Source organism: Neoarius graeffei, chromosome 7, assembly GCF_027579695.1.
Source record: "Neoarius graeffei isolate fNeoGra1 chromosome 7, fNeoGra1.pri, whole genome shotgun sequence".
NCBI lineage: Eukaryota > Metazoa > Chordata > Actinopteri > Siluriformes > Ariidae > Neoarius > Neoarius graeffei.
In genome coordinates, this window is record NC_083575.1 from 99,930,787 (window position 1) to 99,953,182 (window position 22,396).

At 42.7% G+C, this 22,396-nt stretch overlaps 1 protein-coding gene across 3 annotated transcripts in view; it reads left to right on the forward strand.

Annotated features, from left to right (window-relative positions):
- Positions 1 to 16,588, forward strand: part of pdcd4a (programmed cell death 4a) — a 138,547-nt gene extending 121,959 nt beyond the window's left edge. For 2 of the 3 annotated variants that reach the window (XM_060926667.1, XM_060926670.1), the window contains one exon: positions 16,238 to 16,588. In XM_060926667.1, the coding sequence (XP_060782650.1) occupies positions 16,238 to 16,292 (55 nt within the window). In that variant the 3' untranslated portion in view covers positions 16,293 to 16,588. The remainder of the gene's footprint in view (positions 1 to 16,237) is intronic. The other variant, XM_060926668.1, reaches the window with a different exon arrangement.
- The last annotated feature ends 5,808 nt before the right edge of the window (positions 16,589 to 22,396 follow it).

The window sequence follows — 22,396 nt, forward strand, 5'->3', positions numbered from 1 at the left end:
AGGCGAAAGTAGAGTAGAAAAACAGTTTATTTACAATATTTACAACCCAAGGCAAAAACAAAAAGTATAATCCAAACGCTCAGAAGATAACCAGGAAAAAAAACAAAAAAGTTCAAAGTCGAAACAAAGAGCCAAAAACCAGAAAAGAGGCAAAAATACAAATGCTCAGAAGATCCAAAAATGGTAAACACAAAGTCCAAAAACCACAAAGACAGGCGAGGAACATGGAACAGAGGTTACTGGAGCTAAACATAAACAGCACAAAGACTCCGTGACAAGAGGCTAAACTGAGGAAGTAATCATATATATATATATATATATATATATATATATATATATATATATATATAGGACACAGGTGACAATAATGAGGACTAGGCGGGGTACAAGGCACATGGAAAAACAAAAGCACATGGCTGTCAAAACAAAAAACACAAACAGTGGCGGCCTCTAGAGGCCAAAACAAACGTGACGAGATAAGGAAATAACAGCGGCCTCTAGAGGCCAAAACAGTCCCAGTCCTAACAGGACCCCCCCCCCCCCCCCCAAGGAGCGTCTCCTGACGTTCCCAGGGTGATCCGGATGGGCCGAATGGAAGTCCCAACACAGATCCTTGTCTAAGACTTCCCGAGCGGGAACCCAGCAGCGCTCCTCAGGGCCATAGCCCTCCCAGTCCACTAGATATTGGAGCCCGCCACGGACCCGGCGGGAGTCCAGCAGACGGCGCACAGTGAACACAGTCTGACCCTGGAAGATGCGGGGGATTCCTAGGGGCAGGGGCATACGTGGACAACAGTACGGGCCGCAACAGGGAAACATGGAATGTGGGGTTGATCCTTAGAGTTCGGGGCAACTGGAGCCAGTAGGCGACAGGGTTCACCCTGCACACAACCTTGAAGGGGCCAATGTAGCGAGGAGTAAGCTTGCGGTTCTCCACCCGCAGCGGAAGGTCCTTGGTGGACAGCCAAATCTGCTGCCCAGGGCGGAAAACGTGGGCAGGCCTTCTATAGCAGTTGGCCTGAGTCTGGTTGGACCTGGAAGTCTGGATGAGGGTCTTCCTGACCTTGTTCCAGGTCTTGCGACACCGTCTCATGTACTGATTGACTGAGGGCACCCCAGCGTCTTCCTCCTGTTCAGGAAACAGAGGTGGCTGGAACCCGAACTGGCACTGGATAAGGAACTCCCGGCACTCACCGTGCTTTCCGTCATACCTCTGTGGTGCAGGAAAGCTGGGTTCGCGAGGTGAAGGAGGCAGCGTGGCGGGAGGCAGTGGAGCAGGAGCCGGATCAGGATGAGGAGATGTGGGCAGAGGAGTTAGTTGTGCCAGGGTTTTCCCAATTTGCTGAAGCAGTACCTCGTGGCGAGCAAGGGCCTCACGTTGGCTTGCAAGTGTTTGTCCATGAGTGTCCATGGTAGCTCCGAAGCGTGTTAAAGCAGCCATAATTCCCTGACAGTTAGCCGGGTAGACCGTTGAAGACGCCTCTACTGAGTCGGTCATGACGGAGTCTTTCTGTTAGGGTTGTGCTGGGGATCGAACCCGGGTCGCTGGTGTAGTGATCCAGCAAACCCCCACTAGGCCACCAGGGGAATGACTCAAGCGCAGAGGAGTGAGGCGAAAGTAGAGCAGAAAAACAGTTTATTTACAATATTTACAATCCAAGGCAAAAACAAACGTATAATCCAAACGCTCAGAAGATAACCGGGAAAAAACCAAAAGTTCAAAGTCGAAACAAAGACCCAAAAACCTGGGCCCTGTACTACGAAGCGGGTTTTCTGGCTTACCAGGGTAACTTCGAGAGTAACTTGATCACGTGCAGCGTAACTTCCCGATTAACCCATACTACGAAAGTTGGCTATGTTCAAACCGAGGTATGCTGCCATGGCAACTTGCACTACATCTCAAACCTGCTCGTCTCAGGTTATGTTCTTGGTTAACCCGAGGTTTCCGATTAACCACACCCTTTTTAAACACCACCTCTCCACCGACATTTCCTCTAGAGACAATGCCAGCGTACCTGGATGACCCGTGCGATATCAGAGCGCAGATTAGAGATGGGATTTATGGCTCTTTGACGGGATCCGCATCTTTGTGATCCGTTCTTTGAAAAGAGCCGTTCAAAAGACTGGCTCATTTGGCTTTTTTTAAATATTTATTCAGTTTTAAGAAGACAGCGTCTAAAGAAGCCAGATCCCTCTGCTTAGACAGTGACATCAATATTTCTGGACATACCTTTTATATAAAGCAACCTAGACTTACATTATTGTAACCCCTAAACGCTCATAAATAACCATTAAAAAACAATGAGGGCTTCAATGAATGTCCATGCAGAACGGCTTTTCTGTAAAAAAAAAAAAAAAGAACCCACTCAAGAACAGTTATCAAGAACGCAAGAATATTTTATAGAAAAACACTTGTTTTACAAAAATATTTAAGTCTGAGATACAAAATAGATACAACTACAATAAATATAACGAACATTTTAATAGAAAAAAACTTGTATTAAAAATATTGAAATTGTAACAAAAATAGATACAACTAAACAGTCAGATAAATAGATAAAGTTATAACAAGAACACAAGATTATTTTAATAGGAAAAAACAATTAATGCAAAAAATATATTAGAAAAATAGATACAACTAGACAAACAGATAAATAAATAAAATACACAAAAATAGAACAAACAAAATGACGATAGAATGAATTAAATGAACGTCCGTGCAAAGTAGTTTTCCCACAATATTATCATTAATATCACACAACTACATTATAAACTATATACAAAACAATTTGAACTATTAGGCAAACAGATAAAACTTGAATAAATAAAAGGCAAATGCTGTTTAGCCTACTTCTTGTCCTTGGGCAAAAGCTTTTTCATCTGAAACACAGTACAGAAAAAGAACGACACACACACACACACACCATTATGAATGATGTTTTTTATATTTCATTTTCACCTGTTGCCAGGTGCGTTTGGCACTGCTGTTGCCTCTGAAATGTTCACAGGACCGACACCAACTTAGTCAAAGGGACTGAACAGTCAGTCATCCTAATTCATGTGACTCTGTGCACAGATCAGCTTAAGTAGCGACTCCATGAATTTACCATACCAAATTTTATTCAGGATTTTTCGGACATTAAACAAGCTATATATGACTGGGGCCACATCGAAGGACCATTTTCTGTGACTTGTGATTGATCATGAAGCTTTCTCTCATCCTATACTTCTGTTCTGGAACATGTAGAAGGGAGAATGTACTTGCGCATTTACCCGATCGGCAATTCGTTGCCAACATGCTTGCCGCTCCTTATTGGCAGCCACTGTGTTAGATTTTGCTCTTAATGTTGTTTTGAACTCCTCGTAGCTTTGCATTATGACAGCGCATTCTTCCTCCGTGAAGTACGGCGACCGTGCTATTGTGAACAGTGGTGATTTGCACTGATAACCTCCCCTTTAACGTGAACGCGCATTAACCCTGATTAGGTTAAACCAGGTTCAACAAATCAACTTCATAACTGGCGTTGTAGTACCGTTTAACCCCAAACAAGATAACCAGGTTTTGTCAACCCCGGTTTAGCGGGGGAACCCTGGGTTACTTCTGGGTAGGTTAACCTCCGTTCGTAGTACAGGGCCTAGAAAAGTACAAAAACCACAAAGACACAGGCGAGGAACACGGAATAGAGGTTACTGGAGCTAAACATAACAGCACAAAGACTCCATGACGAGGCTAAACTGAGGAAGTATATATACACAAACTAAATAGGACACAGGTCACAATAATGAGGACTAGGCGGGGCACAAGGCACATGGAAAAACAAAGGCACATGGCTGTCAAAACAAAAACACAAACAGTGGCAGCCTCTAGAGGCCAAAAAAAACATGACAAGATAAGGAAATAACAGCGGCCTCTAGAGGCCAAAACAGTCCCAGTCCTAACATTGCCATTTTACATTCCAGTTTTCAAGTGGTCTGTTTTAAAGTGTGAGACTGTGAGTGTCATCATTATATCAGGGTGCAATTTTTTTTTTAAGTGGAGCTACATTATCTAAAGTATAGCGGAACATTGACTCTAAGCATTCAGTTGTCTGATCAAGTTCTGCAGGGGCTGACAGTGACCTAATCAAATTTGATAACTCCGGGAGATTATTTATAAAACTCTGTGCAGTAGTTGATGTGAATGTACGTTTAATACAGTTGTGTGGTGAGGTGCATATATTATTGCTCAGACATATTTTGAATAAGATGAGATGATGATCTTAGATAACTTCAGACTGTGGAAGTGTGACTATATTTTCTATATTTAACTTGACTGTTAGTATTAGATCAAGAGTGTGACCACCATTATGGGTCGGTCCTATGACATTCTGATTTAACCCCTACTGAATCTGAAATGGACATGAATGCTATTTTCAAAGGGTCTTCTGGGTTATCGAAGTGAATATTAAAATCTCCGACAACTAAAGCTTTGTGTAAGGAAGTAACCAGGTCTGAGATGAAAGCCGCAAATTCAGAAAGAACCTCGGAATATGGCCTCAGGGGCCTGTAAATAATAAGTCAGGGAATTGACTGGGTCAACTTGTGTTCTGAGACTACATACATTTATATTTGTATGAAGAACTTCAGACGTATTAAACTTATAACCAGGTTTTTGTATTGCACCTAATTAATCATTATAAATAATGTTACAGTTAGATGAGGCTGGTGTATATAACTGTCTCCAGGAGGACTAGGTTCATTTAATTCTATATATTCAACAGATCTTCGATTAAGGTATGTGAAGGAGAACAGTGTAGTTTCTGCAGGGGAAAGTCTGGACGCCCTAGGTGGAGTTAGCAATCCCCCAACTCCAGTGTTAGAGTCCTCACAGTGGGGCGAATAGGTGACAAAATAGATTAAGCCATAATATATGGCTTAGTCTATGTTTCTGTTAAACACAGTACATTAAACTCCTGATCAGTAATAAGTTCATTAATAGTTAGCACTTTAGACATAAGAGATCTAATATTTAAGAGCCCTAGCTTTAGATCAAAGGTGCTGGCAGTGGCTGTACAGTCAGTATGATCTAATTTTATATTGATTAGGATACTAGAACAAGTTTTCTGAGTGCTTCTACTTTTTTGTTGAGCTCGGGGAACAGACACAGTCTCAGTGTAGTGGACCAAGAGTGACAACTTTGTGCAACTAGCAGACAGTCGGTTTAGCCTGTTCGTCTGCTCCCTTACTGGCTCTGGATTGTCAGAAGTTAACTAGGCCTATTCTGAGACTATGAGCTATGCTGCAAGAAACGAGAGCAGCACCTTCCCGAGTGGGAAGGAATAACATCCTGCCCTAACAGGCCAGCAGTGCCCTCAAAATTAGTCCAATTATCTATAAAGCCCATGCTGTTTTCAGAGCACCACCTGGACAACCAGCAGTTCAGCAGCTGTAACCTGCTGTAAGCTACATTGCCACACTGTGTTGGGATGGCGCCAGAGCATACTACAGCATCGGACATCACCTTTGCTAATTTAAACACCTCTACAAAGTTACTCTTTGTAACCTCAGATTGATGAAGGCATATATCATTAGCTCCTACATGGATAACTATCTTTGAGCATCTGTGCTTGCCTAGAACCCTAAGATTACTTCCAGTGTCCTGGCTCCCGGTATTCACCTGATTAAAGCTGCTGGTGCCCCTGAAGGCCTAGCTAATTTCATGTGCCATATGGTAGAGTCTCTTATAACCAGAGCTCTTTCAGGTTTCTTAGTGGGTGCATCACTGAGGAGAGTAAACCTGTTTGACCTGTGAAGCAGAAAGGAGTGGTGCTGCCATGGGTGAACCTCAGTGGTAGTTTTGGCTCTGCTTATGCCACTGAATCATTACCTATTCGCCCCGCTGTGAGGACTCTAATGCTGGAGGATTGATAACTCCACCTAGGGCGTTCAGACTTTCCCCTGCAGAAACTACACTGTTCTCATTCTCACTAACCTTCTCTAAAGTCTGGATATGCACTTCTAAAACTGCATTCTTCTCTGTCAAAGAACTAATTAATCTGCACTTTTCACAAATAAAGCTATCATTAGTGACGGAAGAAGCATGACTAAACATCCTGCCCTCAGCACACTGAACAAGCTGAAGGTGTGTCATGATGAATGGATTCACATACCTTAATCAAAGATCTGTTGATATGAAAGCAGATCTGATGTGGTTGGCCTCTGCTTGCGGTCTTTATGCAGGAGGAAAAAAAAACTTTCAGTCTTGGTATTCTTCTGACAGCCATTTAAAATGCAGAAAAAGGAACGCACAATCAAAAATGAAAAGGATACTGGAAAATTATTTGTAGACAAGGTAAAAAAAGATTAGTGATTAACGCCAACACTTGCAGAAAAAAAACTAATCACAAACAACTCAGAAAACAGGAAGTACCTTTCCAAAAAAGGATTTACAGTACAGAAATGTCCGTCTTCTGAAAAGTTTGTTCATTTATACACTTAATGCTTGGTTTGGGCTCCTTTACCATGAATTACTGCATCAATGGGGTGTGGCATGGAGATGATCGGCCTGTGGCACTGCGAAGGTGTTATTGAAGCCCAGGTTACTTTGATAGTGGCCTTCAGCTCGTCTCTGTTTTTGGGCCAGCTGTTTCTCATCTTCCTCTTGAAAATACCCCATAGATTCTGTTACGTCCTCCTACCACTAGGGGCCCCCAGTACCTTTTTGTATGGTTGCTGCACCTAATTGTTTTACAGGTGGTTGGTGTAGAGCCAATGATGTCTCCTCTATAAATGCTAGGGTGGGAGCCTGAACACGCTCTCTCTCTCCCCTCGGGGGCTGGCTCCACGCCTATCTGATGCCTGCTTGTCTCTCCTTTGTGGTTGGTTTCCCCTTTTGTATGTACTTTAATTCTTTGTTGGTTCTTCCTTGGTTTGTTCTGTTATTATTTTACAATAAAATACCCCTAGACTTAAATGAGCCCTGTGACTTTTGTCATAAATGTTACAAACAGATGTAGCAGTGTAACATCTATGACAAAAGTCACAGGGCTCATTTAAGTCTAGGGGTATTTTATTGTAAAATAATAACAAACCAAGGAAGAACCAACAAAGAATTAAAGTACATACAAAAGGGGAAACCAACCACAAAGGAGAGACAAGCAGGCATCAGATAGGCGTGGAGCCAACCCCCGAGGAGAGAGAGAGAGCGTGTTCAGGCTCCCACCCTAGCATTTATAGAGGAGACATCATTGGCTCTACACCAACCACCTGTAAAACAATTAGGTGCAGCAACCATACAAAAAGGTACTGGGGGCCCCTAGTGGTAGGAGGATGTAACAGATTCTCTCTGGGGTTCAGGTCAGGTGAGTTGGCTGGCCAACCAAGCACAGTAATCTGATGGTCAGTAAACCATTTGGTAGTAGTTTTGGCACTGTGGGCAGGTGCTAAGTCCTGCTGGAAAAGGAAATTGGCATCTCCATGAAGCTTGTCAGCATATAGAAGTATGAAGTACTCTAAAATCTCCTGGTAGATGTCTGTGTTGACATCTGTGTTAAAACACAGTGGACCAACACCAGCAGATGACATGTTACCCTAAATCATCACAGGCTGCGGAAACTTCACACTGGACTTCAAATACCTCGGATTCTGTGCCTTTCCACTCTTCCTCCAGACTCTAGGATCTTGCTTTCCAAATGAAATGCACGTTTTACTTTCTTCCAAAAAGAGGACTTTGGACCACTGAGCAACATTCCAGTCTTTTCTCTCCTTAGCCTAGGTAAGATACTTCTGACATTGTCCTTGTTTCAGGAGTGGCTTGATATTAGGAATGTGACCGTTGTAGCCCCTTTCCTGAAGACATCTGTGCATGGTGGCTCTTGATGCATTGATACCAGCCTCAGTCTGCTCCTTGTGAAGTTCTCCCAAGTTCTTGAAATGACTTTTCTTGACCATCCTGTTAATGCTACGGTCATACCTGTTACTTGTGCACCTTTTCCAGCTAGCCTTGATAGCAATGACCTGTGACTTACCCTGCTTGTGGAGGGTGTCGATGATCATCTTCTGGACAACGGTCAAGTCAGCAGTCTTCCCTATGATTGTGGTTGTGTGTACTGAACTAGACCAAGAGATGCACAGTATTTATACTATTACTCTAATTCAAAATGAAATATTCTAATAATTTGAGATACTGGATTTCCAATTTTCATGAGCTATAAGCCATATTAATCAAAATTAAAACAAAAAACTCTTGAAATATTTCACTTTACATGTAATGAATACGGATTTTTTTTTTTTACCTTTTTTGAATCAAGTTACAAAAAAATGAACATTTTCATTATCTAAGTTTTTGAGATGCACTTGTGTGTGTGTGTGTGGTCTTTCTTCTTGTGGCTGCTCCCATACATTCAGGATCACCACAGTTGGTCTGTTCTGCATATTGATTTGGCATAGGTTTTACACTAGATGCCCTTCCTGACACAACCCTCCCCAGTCTGTCCAGGCTTGGGACCGGCACCAAGTATGCACTGTTTCGTACAAGCCCAGTGGCTCGGTATTTTACCCAGTGGCTCGGTATTTTACATATCTTTGAACTGTGGGGGAAAATGGAGCACCCCGAGAAAACCCTTGGAGTTATGGGGAGAACATGCAAACTCCATGCAGAAAGGCCCCCATCGTCCGTGACGTTCAAGCATAGAACCTTTTTGCTGTGAGGCATCAATGCTAACCGCTACACCACCATGCTACCCTGTGAGTGAGTGAGTGAGTGAGTGAGTGAGTGAGTGAGTGAGTGAGTGAGTGAGGGCAAGAGAGAAAGAGAGAGGAGAAAAAAAGAGAAAAAAATTGAGACCACTGCAAAATTCAGTTTCTCTGTGTAACAACTTTGTGGGAGTGATCAATGAGGAACTAGAAGCAGGTGCTGTAATTCAATGTATGCTTGAGCTGTAGTGACACTTTCACTGATTTCTACTACTTATATAGGCACACTCTACACACACGTGCACGACAGTGTGTCACAGCTCTCTTGTTCCTGGCTGTCTGAAAGACACACAAAAATGCACATTAATAGATAGCCAGTAATTAGACGCAGGTGTACTTCTTCACATGTTTCCTACTGGTTCAACCTGACTCCTCACCGTTCACAGCTGACGCTCGACCACACCCTTGCTTACTACATATTCCCACCACCCAACTCAGGCCGGGGAGCCATCCAGCCTGCAGCCCCTCCCCGGTGGGAGAAGTAATCCACCATCAACACATCTGCATCCCTGGCCTGTGGACCTCCTCAAATTTGAAGCGTTGAAGGGTTAGATGCCAATGAACAATGGTTTCCTATGATGTCACTTCTCTGTTCACCTGCATTCCCACCACAGAAGCAGTCAAATCTGTTAGAAAACGACTCCTTCAGGACAGCTCCTTACTGGATAGAACGAACCTCACCATGGATCAGATTTGCACCCTGCTTGACCTCTGCCTGACTACCACTTATTTCCAGTTTAATGAAAGTTTCTACAGACAGAAGCATGGATGCGCCATGGGCTCACCAGTGTCCCCTATTGTGGCCAATCTATACATGGAGGAAGTGGAACATAAAGCTTTGACCACTTTTTCAGGAGTTGCTCCCAGCCAGTGGTTTAGATACGTGGATGATACCTGGGTTAAAATCAAAATCCATGAGGTGGAAGCTTTCTCGAAACACATCAATGCAGTGGATATCAACATCAACTTCACTCGGGAGGATGTCAGTGTGAATAGTCTAGTCTTCTTGGATTATGATGTACACATTAGACAAGAGAGAAGCCTTAGTATCGAGGTCTACGGGAAACCCACACACACAGACCAGTACCTACTTTTCGACTCTCAGCACCCACTGGAACATAAATTGGGGGTCATTAGGACCTTGCAACACAGGGCTCAGAACATTCCTACAACGATAGAGGGAAAAGAGAAGGAGCAGAATCATATCAAGAAAGCACTTCAGAACTGCAGGTATCCCAACTGGTCTTTCCTAAAGAGCAGAAAAAGGAACATAACGGACAAGGATGACAACAGGAACAAACGCAAGAACATTGTCATTCCCTACATTTCTGGTCTATATGAGAAACTCAGGAGGATCTTCTACAAACACAACATTCTGGTACATTTCAGACCCAGTAACACCCTGAAGCAGAAACTGGTCCACCCTAAGGACAGAATACCCAGACACAAACAGGACAATGTAGTGTATGCAATTCAGTGCAGTGAGGAATGCACGGACTCATATACTGGGGAAACAAAACAACCGATTTACAGGCGCATGGCTCAACACAGGAGAGCCAGCTCCTCAGGCCAGGACTCTGCTGTCTACATTCATCTTAACAACAAAGGGCACTCATTTCAGGATTGTAACGTACACATTTTAGCCAGAGAGGATCGTTGGTATGAGCAAGGAGTTAAAGAAGCCATTTTTGTCAACCTGGAATGGCCATCACTGAACAGAGGTGGTGGTCTAAGACATCATTTATCAACCATCTACAATGTGGTCTTGGGCACACTTCCCAGACGGCTGGGTGCACGCCAAGACCCAGCTGTTTTCGGTGACTCACAGGAGGTCAGAGAGAATCAGCTTTCCACTGATCACCCTAATGGGCAATCCATTGATCACCCTAATGACTCGCCGTTCACACCCAGCCTCCAGTGACCCACACCAACATGATGCCTCAACGACACCTTAGATGAGCTTGTCATCAGAATTCTGATTCTGATCCATGAGAGGATAAATATCTGATATTCCTTATTAGTCAGACAGAATTGAAGAAGCCTTTCGGATGAGAGGTGAAACATTTTCAAGAATCTTCAAGCAAGTCCAGTTGCTCTTTTCTACCACCCACAGTCTAATAATTAGTACAGTTCATGTAGTGTGCATGACATAAAAGGAGTTACTTGATCAGTCAGGATTTCTTTCAGAATCCTAAGGAGATAGTGCAGAAAAGTGCCTCCAACACAGCACACTGAGATATTGCAAAGAGGCATTGTTTCCAGGTATCGTGTTGCATATTCCACTATGACTAACACAAAGCAATACCTGCATGCAGATCGATCCAGTGGCCTGATGAGATCCATGCCAATTCTTTCGAAGGGGATCTCCATTAACAGTAATGGGAGCAATGGCGCTTTTAGTGTGGCCATTGGATTTACCAGCTGGCATTTGCAACAAGCTGCACACCACCTGTGGACATCAGCATGAATCCCTGGCCAATAGAAACTGGCCATGAGACGATTCACTGTTCTATCTTGCTTCAAGTACCCACCCATAGGATTATGATGAGCCATATGGAATAGAAGTTCCCTACAGCTCTTCAGGACTGTGTTATAACTGTGTTATCTCTTCCTTGGTTCGAGTGTCCTGTGTAACTCGATATAGTCTATCTTTAATGATGCAGAGAGAAGAGCCTTTATTTGTCATATGCACACTTGAGCACAGTGAAATTTGTCCTCTGCATTTAACCCATCTGAAGCAGTGAAAACATGCATGCATGCATGCATGCATGCATGTACACACAAGTGAGCAAGGAGCACACACATACCCAGAGCAGTGGGCAGTTATGCTACAGCATCCGGGGAGCAGTAGGGGGTCTGGTGCCTTGCTCAAGGGCACTTCAGCTCAAGGCCGCCTCATGTTAACCTAACCACCTGTCTTTGGACTGTGGGGGAAATTGGAGCACCCAGAGGAAACCCATGCAGACATGGGGAGAACATGCAAAGTCAACACAGAGAGGCCCTCGTCAGCCACTGGGCTCAAACCCAGAACCTTCTTGCTGTGAGGTGACAGTGCTAACCACTACATCACCATGCCACCCACAGAAATATGGAAAGGAAAGTGCAACGTTGGTTGGAGGGGTCATCAATTACTTTCACTTTGTCAGAAATGCCTCTGAGAGACTTGTCACGCATGTACCCCAATGGGAAATCCCCTAAGGAATTCCCCAGAGAGAGAGAGCTCTTCCCCCTCTCCGTGTCCTCATGACGTGGAGCTGACACAGATGGCCCTGGAACCACCTCCCCAGATAATGTTTTGACCGAATTCTTCTGTGACATATTACTGCAGGACCCACCCACTACTAACTATTTTATTAATGGTTTAAACCCCGGCCAATCCATTCCCAGGATAAGTGGATGGGTGAGGCTCAGACTAACAGCTGCCTCCACACTATGCTTTTCTCCCTGGAATTTAATAGTGATGCATATTAGCGGGTATCTGTAAATGTGCTCGTGCACACACCTGACCCTCACCAATTGTGCATTTCCCGGTGCCCTGCGTTGAATCAGGCTTTGATGCATGGAGGTCTGATTACAACCAGAATCCACCAAAGCCTGATTTGTACCCCCTTGAATATTCACAGCAACTCTGTATGCTTCTGCTCGAGCAGAGGAAGCCTGCAGTGTGTCAGGAACATGAATCAGTAACCCTACATCCTTGCAGAAGTGCTGATTCCCTGCCTTCCCTCCACACCGACAGACCTGCCTGGGCTTGCTTCCGGTTCTGGTGGGCATGGGGGAATCCACCTGTAGAGAGAGAGAGAGTAAGTAAAGAGGTTAATGGCAGCACAAACACAGAAAGAGAAGGGAGGGAAGAAACAAAAGGGCAGACACGAGTGCAGGGAGAAGGTTTTGGGGAATTGGCCCCTGTTTCCATGGGGCTGGGATAGAGGAGAAGAAGGGGGAGAAGGTAATGGAGAGAAAGAGAAGGTGTGAGAGTGCCTGCTCCCGGAAACGCCATCAGATGGGCCTCTGCCAGCTGGACCACCTCTTCCAGCTCGGGTTAAAGTAGTAAACGATCTACTGTTGGCGTCTGATCAGGGCTGTGTCTCGCTGCTTGTGTTGCTTGACCTTAGTGCAGCATTTGATACTATCATTCCATTTTTCTGGATAGACTAGAAAATGTTGTGGGAGTTAAAGTGCTGATGACACGTTTTTGACATCTTTGGCAATGTTTTATAACATAAAAAGTAATTCCCGATGATCCATATATTAATTCACGAAGGCGCTTATTTTACAAGTTATGATAAAAAACGCGGCTATTTGGACAAATTTGACAGGGCTGCAGCACCCAGGAGACGAAAGAGGAGGAGGAGCTATATGACGTCAGCGAAAGAACCTTCCTCCTAACTTACCAGTTTGTTGTTGATGCGACAGGTGTTCAGTTTGTCATTATTAGTATTATTATTATACATTTTTATATATATATATATATATATATATATATATATATATATATATAATATTGTGTGTGTGTGTGTGTGTGTATATATATATATATATATATATATATATATATATATATATATAAATAAATTATACTGTGTGTGTGTGTATATATATATATATATATATATATATATATATATATATATTTTAGTTATTATGCCTTTGCGTTGTGTTGACGGCTTTTGCTCCAAAACCCACAAGGATGGGGTAAGTTTATTCAAGTTTCCCAGAGATCCCGAGCTGCATGCGAAGTGGGTGAAGCAAGTCAGGCGCACTCGTGACAAGTGGGAGCCCTCACCAACATCCGTCCTGTGCTCTGAACACTTCGATTTGGATTGTTTTGACACCCTTCCCAGCTTAAAAGAATCTCTTGGGTGTTCAGTTCAGCACAAACGTGTGTTACTACCATCAGCAGTGCCTACACAGTGTTGCCAGATTGGGAGGTTTCCTGCCCAGTTGAGCGGTTTCAAGTGCATTTTGGTGGGTTTTGAACATATTTTGGGCTGGAAAACGTCAGCAGTATCTGTTGCCAGATACTGCTGAAGTTTTCCAGCCCAAAATATGTTCAAAACCCATCAAAATGCACTTGAAACCGCCCAACTGGGCGGGATTCCTCCCAATCTGGCAACACTGCCAGTATTCCGGAGGGGGTCTACTAGTAGCTATGCCGGATCCAAAGACAGTCCTCCTGTCAGAACATGTGTTGTGAAACGACATAAGATAAAGGTACGTAGAGCTATAGATTCTACATGATAATCATAAATGTAATCATAAAGTCGGCGTGATATCAGTCATGTATTTGCTTGTGAAAACTTGCGGCTTTCATGTAACTGCCGCCTAGCAACGAGAGGCAAAGGGTAAAGAGGGTAGGCTATCATAGATTCTATTCAGAAGAGATCAACACAATTCTAGACTCCCAGAAGAGGAAGAGCTAGCACTAGAGTTCACCGGCGTTTTCATGCGCCATTTCCATTGAGTAGAACCAGAGTAGAACAGCCAGTGAACCGCAGCGTGTTCTTCCGCTGACGTCACAACATGGCCACGAGCCACGGACCCAGTTTTCTTGCGCTGTGCAATTAAAAGTTGGATACTTGCGTAACAACAGCTTCTTTTCACGCAATTATAACAGAAATCTAACATGTTTGCCATGTTGTATAGTTTATTTAAGAAATTGCATAGAGTCATGTTCGTGTCATCAGCCCTTTAAGGGAATGGCCCTCTCCTGGCTCAGCTCTTATTTAACTGATCGCTATCAGTATGTTGATGTAAATGGTGATATTTCTAGACGTACTGAGGTAAAGTTTGGTGTTCCACAAGGTTCTGTCTTGGGTCCACTGCTTCTTTCTTTATATATGTTATCTCTGGGTGATATTATTCATAAATATTGTATTAGTTTCCACTGTTATGCTGATGACACACAGTTGTATGTTTTAGCAAAGCCAGATGACAGACACCAGCTTAATAAAATTGAGGAATGTATCAAGGATATTAGACACTGGATGCTTATTAACATCCTTCTGCTTAACTCTGACAAGAGAGAAGTACTTGTACTTGGACTCCATGCAACTAGAAGTAGGTTTTCTGATTACACAGTGACTCTGGATGGCCTTTCTGTTTCTTCACGTGCAGCAGTAAAAGACCTCGGTGTGATCATTAACTCCAGTCTTTCATTTGAAACTCATGCCAATATGAGAATAACCTTCAGCACGGTGGTGTAGTGGTTAGCACGGTCGCCTCACAGCAAGAAGGTTCCGGGTTTGAACCCAGCGGCCGGCGAGGGCCTTTCTGTGTGGTGTTTGCATGTTCTCCCCGTGTCTGCGTGGGTTTCCTCCAGGTGCTCCGGTTTCCCCCACAGTCCAAAGACGTGCGGTTAGGTTAACATGGGGCGGCCGTGGGCTGAGGTGCCCTTGAGCGAGACACCGAACCCCTGACTGCTCCCCGGGCGCTCTGGTGTGGCTGCCCACTTCTCTGAGTGTGTGTGTGTGTTCACTGCTTCAGATGGGTTAAATGCAGAGGATGAATTTCACTGTGCTTGAAGTGTGCATGTGATGAATAAAGGTTTCTTTTTCTTCTTCTTTTATACCAGAAATATTGCTTTTTCTGAAGTCCTCAGAAATCTCCTTTGTTCGTGCCATGATACACTTCCACAAACGTGTTGTGAAGATCAGACTTTGATAGATCCCTGTTCTTTAAATAAAACAGGGTGCCCACTCACACCTGATTGTCATCCCATTGATTGAAAACACCTGACTCTAATTTCACCTTCAAATTAACTGCTAATCCTAGAGGTTCACATACTTTTGCCACTCACAGATATGTAATATTGGATCATTTTCCTCAATAAATAAATGACCAAGTATAATATTTTTTGTCTCATTTGTTTAACTGGGTTCTCTTTATTTTTAGGACTTGTATGAAAATCTGATTGTTTAGGTCATATTTATGCAGAAGTATAGAAAATTCTGAAGGGTTCACAAACTTTCACAAACTTTGTGTGTGAGCGAGAGAGAATATATAATATAAAATATAAAAATAAAATCACATTCATGTGCACATGCTTCTTTGTGTTTTCCTCTTTCAACAGTTAAGTGCCCTAGTTGTAAGTGGTTAGCACAGCTGCCTCACAGCAAGAAGGTTCTGGGTTTGAGCCCCGTGGCCGGCGAGGGCCTTTCTGTGTGGAGTTTGCATGTTCTCCCCGTGTCTGCGTGGGTTTCCTCCGGGTGTTCCGGTTTCCCCCACAGTTCAAAGACGTGTGGTTAGGTTAATATGGGATGGCCTTGAGTGAGGCACCGAACTCCCAACTGCTCCCTGGGTGCTGTTAGCATGACTGCCCACTGCTCTGGGTGTGTGTGTGTGCATGTGTGTGTTCACTGCTTCAGATGGGTTAAATGCAGAGAGGAATTTCACAAGCATGTGATGAATAAAGTTGTTGTTGTTCTTCTAAATGATGCATACTTTTATAGTGATTTGTTGAAGTGAGTGGATGCCATAATGTAACACTGAATTATTTGTCCAGCAGGGGGAGAAAGCGCTTTATGAGTGAAGGAGATGGAGGGATCATTAAGAGCTGAAGATGAAGTGGAGAGAACACGCGTACATGCACACAGTTGAGCTTTAAGGTGGGATTTGGGCGGAGCTTAATTTGAGCACAGTTAATTTGCATGTAAAACAAATAAACACTTAAAATGCACAGCTATGATTACATGCTGATAGTCAAACTTTTTTTTGGCATCTGAAGTTGCAGTAAGTATTGAGCTTTTACTCAGGCATTTATATGTGCGTGTGCGTGTAGAATGGTCTTGGCATGAAACACGTTTTCACACTGTGTATTACAAAAAGAAAAAAATTAAAGATTTTCTGCATTTTCTCCTTTGTGTTTTGTAATATATCAGTAGACTTGGTAAATTTTCATCATCTGTATTAGGATAAGGTACAGTTAGGTCCATAAATATTTGGACAGAGACAACATTTTTCTAATTTTGGTTCTGTACATTACCACAATGAATTTTGAACAAAACAATTCAGATGCAGTTGAAGTTCAGACTTTCAGATTTAATTCAGTGGCTTGAACAAAATGATTGCATAAAAATGTGAGGAACTAAAGCATTTTTTAAACACAATCCCTTCATTTCAGGGGCTCAAAAGTAATTGAACAAATTAAATAATTGTAAATAAAATGTTAATTTCTAATACTTTGTTGAAAACCCTTTGTTGGCAATGACTGCCTGAAGTCTTGAACTCATGGACGACATCAGACGCTGTGTTTCCTCCTTTTTAATGCTCTGCCAGGCCTTTACTGCAGTGGGTTTCAGTTGCTGTTTGTTTGTGGGCCTTTCTGTCTGAAGTTTAGTCTTTAACAAGTGAAATGCTGCTCAATTGGGTTGAGATCAGGTGACTGACTTGGCCATTGAAAAATATTCCACTTCTTTGCTTTAATAAACTCCTGGGTTGCTTTGGCTTTATGTTTTGGGTCCTTGTCCATCTGTATTATGAAACGCCGACCAATCAGTTTGGCTGGATTTGAGCACACAGTATGTCTCTGAATACCTCAGAATTCATCTGGCTGCTTCTGTCCTGTGTCACATTATCAATAAACACTAGTGACCCAGTGCCACTGGCAGCCATGCATGCCCAAGCCATCACACTGCCTCCGCCGTGTTTTACAGATGATGTGGTATACTTTGGATCATGAGCTGTACCACGCCTTCGCCATACTTTTTTCTTTCCATTATTCTGGTAGAGGTTGATCTTGGTTTCATCTGTCCAAAGAATGTTCTTCCAGAACTGTGCTGGCTTTTTTAGATGTTTTTTAGCAAAGTCCAATCTAGCCTTTTTATTCTTGAGGCTTATGAGTGGCTTGCACCGTGCAGTGAACCCTCTGTATTTACTTTCATGCAGTCTTCTCTTTATGGTAGATTTGGATATTGATACGCCTACCTCCTGGAGAGTGTTGTTCACTTGGTTGGCTGTTGTGAAGGGGTTTCTCTTCACCATGGAAATTATTCTGCGATCATCCACCACTGTTGACTTCTGTGGGCGTCCAGGTCTTTTTGCATTGATGAGTTCACCAGTGCTTTCTTTCTTTCTCAGGATGTACCAAACTGTAGATTTTGCCACTCCTAATATTGTAGCAATTTCTCGGATGTTTTTTTTCTGTTTTCTCAGCTTAAGGATGGCTTGTTTCACCTGCATGGAGAGCTCCTTTGACCGCATGTTTTCTTCACAGCAAAATCTTCCAAATGCAAGCACCACACCTCAAATCAACTCCAGGCCTTTTATCTGCTTAATCGAGAATGACATAATGAAGGAATTGCCCACACCTGCCCATGAAATAGCCTTTGAGTCAACTGTCCAATTACTTTGGGTCCCTTTAAAAACAGGGTGGCACATGTTAAGGAGCTGAAACTCCTAAACCCTTCATCCAATTTTAATGTGGATTCCCTCAAATGAAAGCTGAAAGTCTGGACTTTATGTCCATGTCCATTATATAACTATAACTTGAATATGTTTCAGTAAACAGGTAAAAAAACAAAATGTGTCAGTGTCCAAATATATATGGACCTAACTGTAGGTGGGTGTGTGTGCTTGCCAGCAGGGGGCAGCAGTACAGCAGGTTAAGAGTTAAAATCCCAGCTTCACTTCCAAAACAAACTGGCACTGGCATGTAAAATTCTTGTATTTTGTTTTAATTCATTTTAATATTAAGAGGTTCATGACTTTAACATGGCCAAGTGATTAAAGGGAGTGAAGAGTGTCTGGAGCCTGTGGAGTGTAAGAACAATTGAATCTTGTGTTTTGTAAACTTTAATTCCTAATTATTAATTGTACAGTTTTATTTTTTGATGCATGAGGGTATATTACCACAATTTCAGCATGTATCTGAAACTGTACTCAGTTGATCTTCATTCATCTGATGAGAGAGAGACACAGTTTATCTGTGTGTGGATGAGTGTTGGAGTGTGTGGGCTAACCTTTGAAGGAAAGCAAAACCCAAAAATAAACACTGTACAGCAAGTGCCCTGATGTGTGCCCCCCCCCCCCAATTTAACCCCACATGTTTAAATTAAAACTTTTAGGACAACAATTTATCGAATTTAAAAGTTATGATATTGCTAAAAATAGGGTTACCTGGATGCAGCCATTTGGTATCACTGGATCACAAGTATGCTGCTTGCCTTCATTAAATAGAGCCATCAAAAAAAGCACCACTGCACAGTCTCTCTCTCTCTCTCTCTCTCTCTCTCTCTCTCTGGTTGTGTGTTCACTGCTTCACATGGGTTATGTAAATACAGAGAAAGAACTTCACTGTGCTGTAATGTATATGTGACAAATAAAGGGCTTCTAATTCTAAAAATCTAATCAGAAATTTTCTGTAACCATGTTGTCCACATTTTGTTGCCATTTATTTAATGGCAACAAAATGTGCAAATCAGCAGACTCCACTTTTATGAAGTTTAAAATTCACTTGGCTAGATAACACTTTATGCAGTCCTGACACAGATACTAGTAAACAATATCGTCATGGCAACACAATTCTTGCCATTTAGTGAATGAAATCAAATAAAAGCATTTCACATAAAAATATAAGGAAAAATAAAAAAAAAAATTATCATCTTTTTTTTTGGGGGGGGGACCCTGAGTAGCCAGGGATGGAGTGTTTGTCAGTAGTAAAAGGCTCCCAAAGGCTGGCTGTGTGTGTGTTTTCACTGCTTCAATGATCAGGCTTATTTTTTTTTAATTTATTTTCTTTTACAGCCAAACGCTTGACACTCAGCATCTTCAGGATTGTGGGGTTTTTTTTTTTGTGTGTGTGTGTGTGTGTGTGTATACAGTGCTCAACGTAAATGAGTGCACCCCCTTTGAAAAGTAACAGTTTAAACAATATCTCAGTGAACACAAACAATTTCCAAAATGTTGACAAGACAAAGTTTAATATAACATCTGTTTATTATGGGAAAAAGTAAGGTTAATAATATAACTTCGATTACACATTTTTCAGTTTTACTCAAATTAGGGTGGTGCAAAAATGAATACACCCCACAACAAAAACTACTACATCTAGTACTTTGTATGGCCTGCATGATTTTTAATGACAACACCAAGTCTTCTAGGCATGGAATGAACAAGTTGGTGACATTTTACAACATCAATCTTTTTCCATTCTTCAACAACAACCTCTTTTAGTGACTGGATGCTATATATGCTATATAATATATATTATCCACACACACGGGTGGCACGGTGGTGTAGTGGTTAGCGCTGTCGCCTCATAGCAAGAAGGTCCGGGTTCGAGCCCCGTGGCCGGCAAGGGCCTTTCTGTGTGGAGTTTGCATGTTCTCCCTGTGTCCGCATGGGTTTCCTCCGGGTGCTCCGGTTTCCCCCACAGTCCAAAGACATGCAGGTTAGGTTAACTGGTGACTCTAAATTGAGCGTAGGTGTGAATGTGAGTGTGAATGGTTGTCTGTGTCTATGTGTCGGCCCTGTGATGACCTGGCGACTTGTCCAGGGTGAACCCCGCCTTTCGCCCGTAGTCAGCTGGGATAGGATCCAGCTCGCCTGCGACCCTGTAGAACAGGATAAAGCGGCTAGAGATAATGAGATTATATATATATATATATATATATATAAAACAAATATTTATAAGTGAAGTATATCCACTTGTGAGTGAGTGACATCACAGTCTGATTAAAAAACCTGACCTTGATCCCTGTCAGCTGTCCAATTATTGGCCAATATCAAACCTCCCCTTTATTTCCAAGATCCTTGAAAAAGCTGTGGCACAGCAGTTATGCTCATATTTACATAGGAATAACATCCATGAAATGTATCAGTCAGGATTTAGACCTCATCATAGCACAGAGACAGCACTGGTTAAAGTAGTCAACGACCTACTGTTGGCGTCTGATCAGGGCTGTGTCTTGCTGCTTGTGTTGCTTGACCTTAGTGCAGCATTTGATACCATTGATCATTCCATTCTTCTGGATAGACTAGAAAATGTTGTGGGAGTTAAGGGAATGGCCCTCTCCTGGCTCAGGTCTTATCTAACTGATCGCTATAAGTATGTTGATATAAATGTTGATATTTCTAGATGTACTGAGGTAAAGTTTGGTGTTCCACAAGGTTCTGTCTTCGGTCCACTGCTTTTTTCTTGATATATGTTATCTCTGGGTGATATTATTTGTAAACATTGTATTAGTTTCCACTGTTATGTTGATGACACACAGTTGTATGTTTCTGCAAAACCTGATGAGAGACACCAGCTTAATAGAATTGAGGAATGTGTGAAGGACATTAGACACTGGAGGCTTATTAACTTCCTTCTGCTTAACTCTGACAAGACTGAAGTACTTGTACTCGGACCACATGCAGCTAGAAGTAACTTTTCTGATTACACAGTAACTCTGGATGGCCTTTCTGTTTCTTCACGTGCAGCAGTAAAAGACCTCAGAGTGATTATTGACCCCAGTCTTTCATTCGAAACTCACATTGATAACATTACCTGGATAGCTTTCTTTCATCTCATCTCATCTCATTATCTCTAGCCGCTTTTTCCTGTTCTACAGGGTCACAGGCAAGCTGGAGCCTATCCCAGCTGACTACGGGCGAAAGGCGGGGTTCACCCTGGACAAGTCGCCAGGTCATCACAGGGCTGACACATAGACACAGACAACCATTCACACTCACACCTACGGTCAATTTAGAGTCACCAGTTAACCTAACCTGCATGTCTTTGGACTGTGGGGGAAACCGGAGCACCTGGAGGAAACCTACACGGACACGGGGAGAACATGCAAACTCCACACAGAAAGGCCCTCATCGGCCCCGGGGCTCGAACCCGGGCCTTCTTGCTGTGAGGCAACAGCACTAAGCACTACACCACCGTGCCACCCATATTGCTAAGATAAGAAATTTAATGTCATTACGTGACGTGGAAAAACTAGTTCATGCTTTCGTTCCCTCCAGGTTGGATTATTGTAATGCCTTACTGTCTGGATGTTCCAATAAGTGCATAAACAAGCTCCAGTTAGTTCAAAATGCAGCAGCAAGAGTCCTTACTAGAACTAGAAAATATGACCACATCACCCCTGTCTTATCCACACTGCATTGGCTCCCAATCAAATTTCGTATTGATTATAAAGTACAACCCCGATTCCATAAAAGTTGGGACAAAGTACAAATTGTAAATAAAAATGGAATGCAATAATTTACAAATCTCAAAAACTGATATTGTATTCACAATAGAACATAGACAACATATCAAATGTCGAAAGTGAGACATTTTGAAATTTCATGCCAAATATTGGCTCATTTGAAATTTCATGACAGCAACACATCTCAAAAAAGTTGGGACAGGGGCAATAAGAGGCTGGAAAAGTTAAAGGTACAAAAAAGGAACAGCTGGAGGACCAAATTGCAACTCATTAGGTCAATTGGCAATAGGTCATTAACATGACTGGGTACATGTGGCAGTGGGGGCGTGGTCAAGCATCGGTCTGTGACCGGAGGGCGGAGTCAGGGAAGGTAAGTGGCAGAATCACTACACCTGATGTGAATTAACCTGTGTTTGTGTGTCTTCCCAGCAACCACGCCCTATATAAGGAGAGAGCGAGCAGAGGAAGAGAGCTCTCCCGAACCAGATGACTTGTGTGTGTGTGTGTGTGTGTGTGTGTGTGTG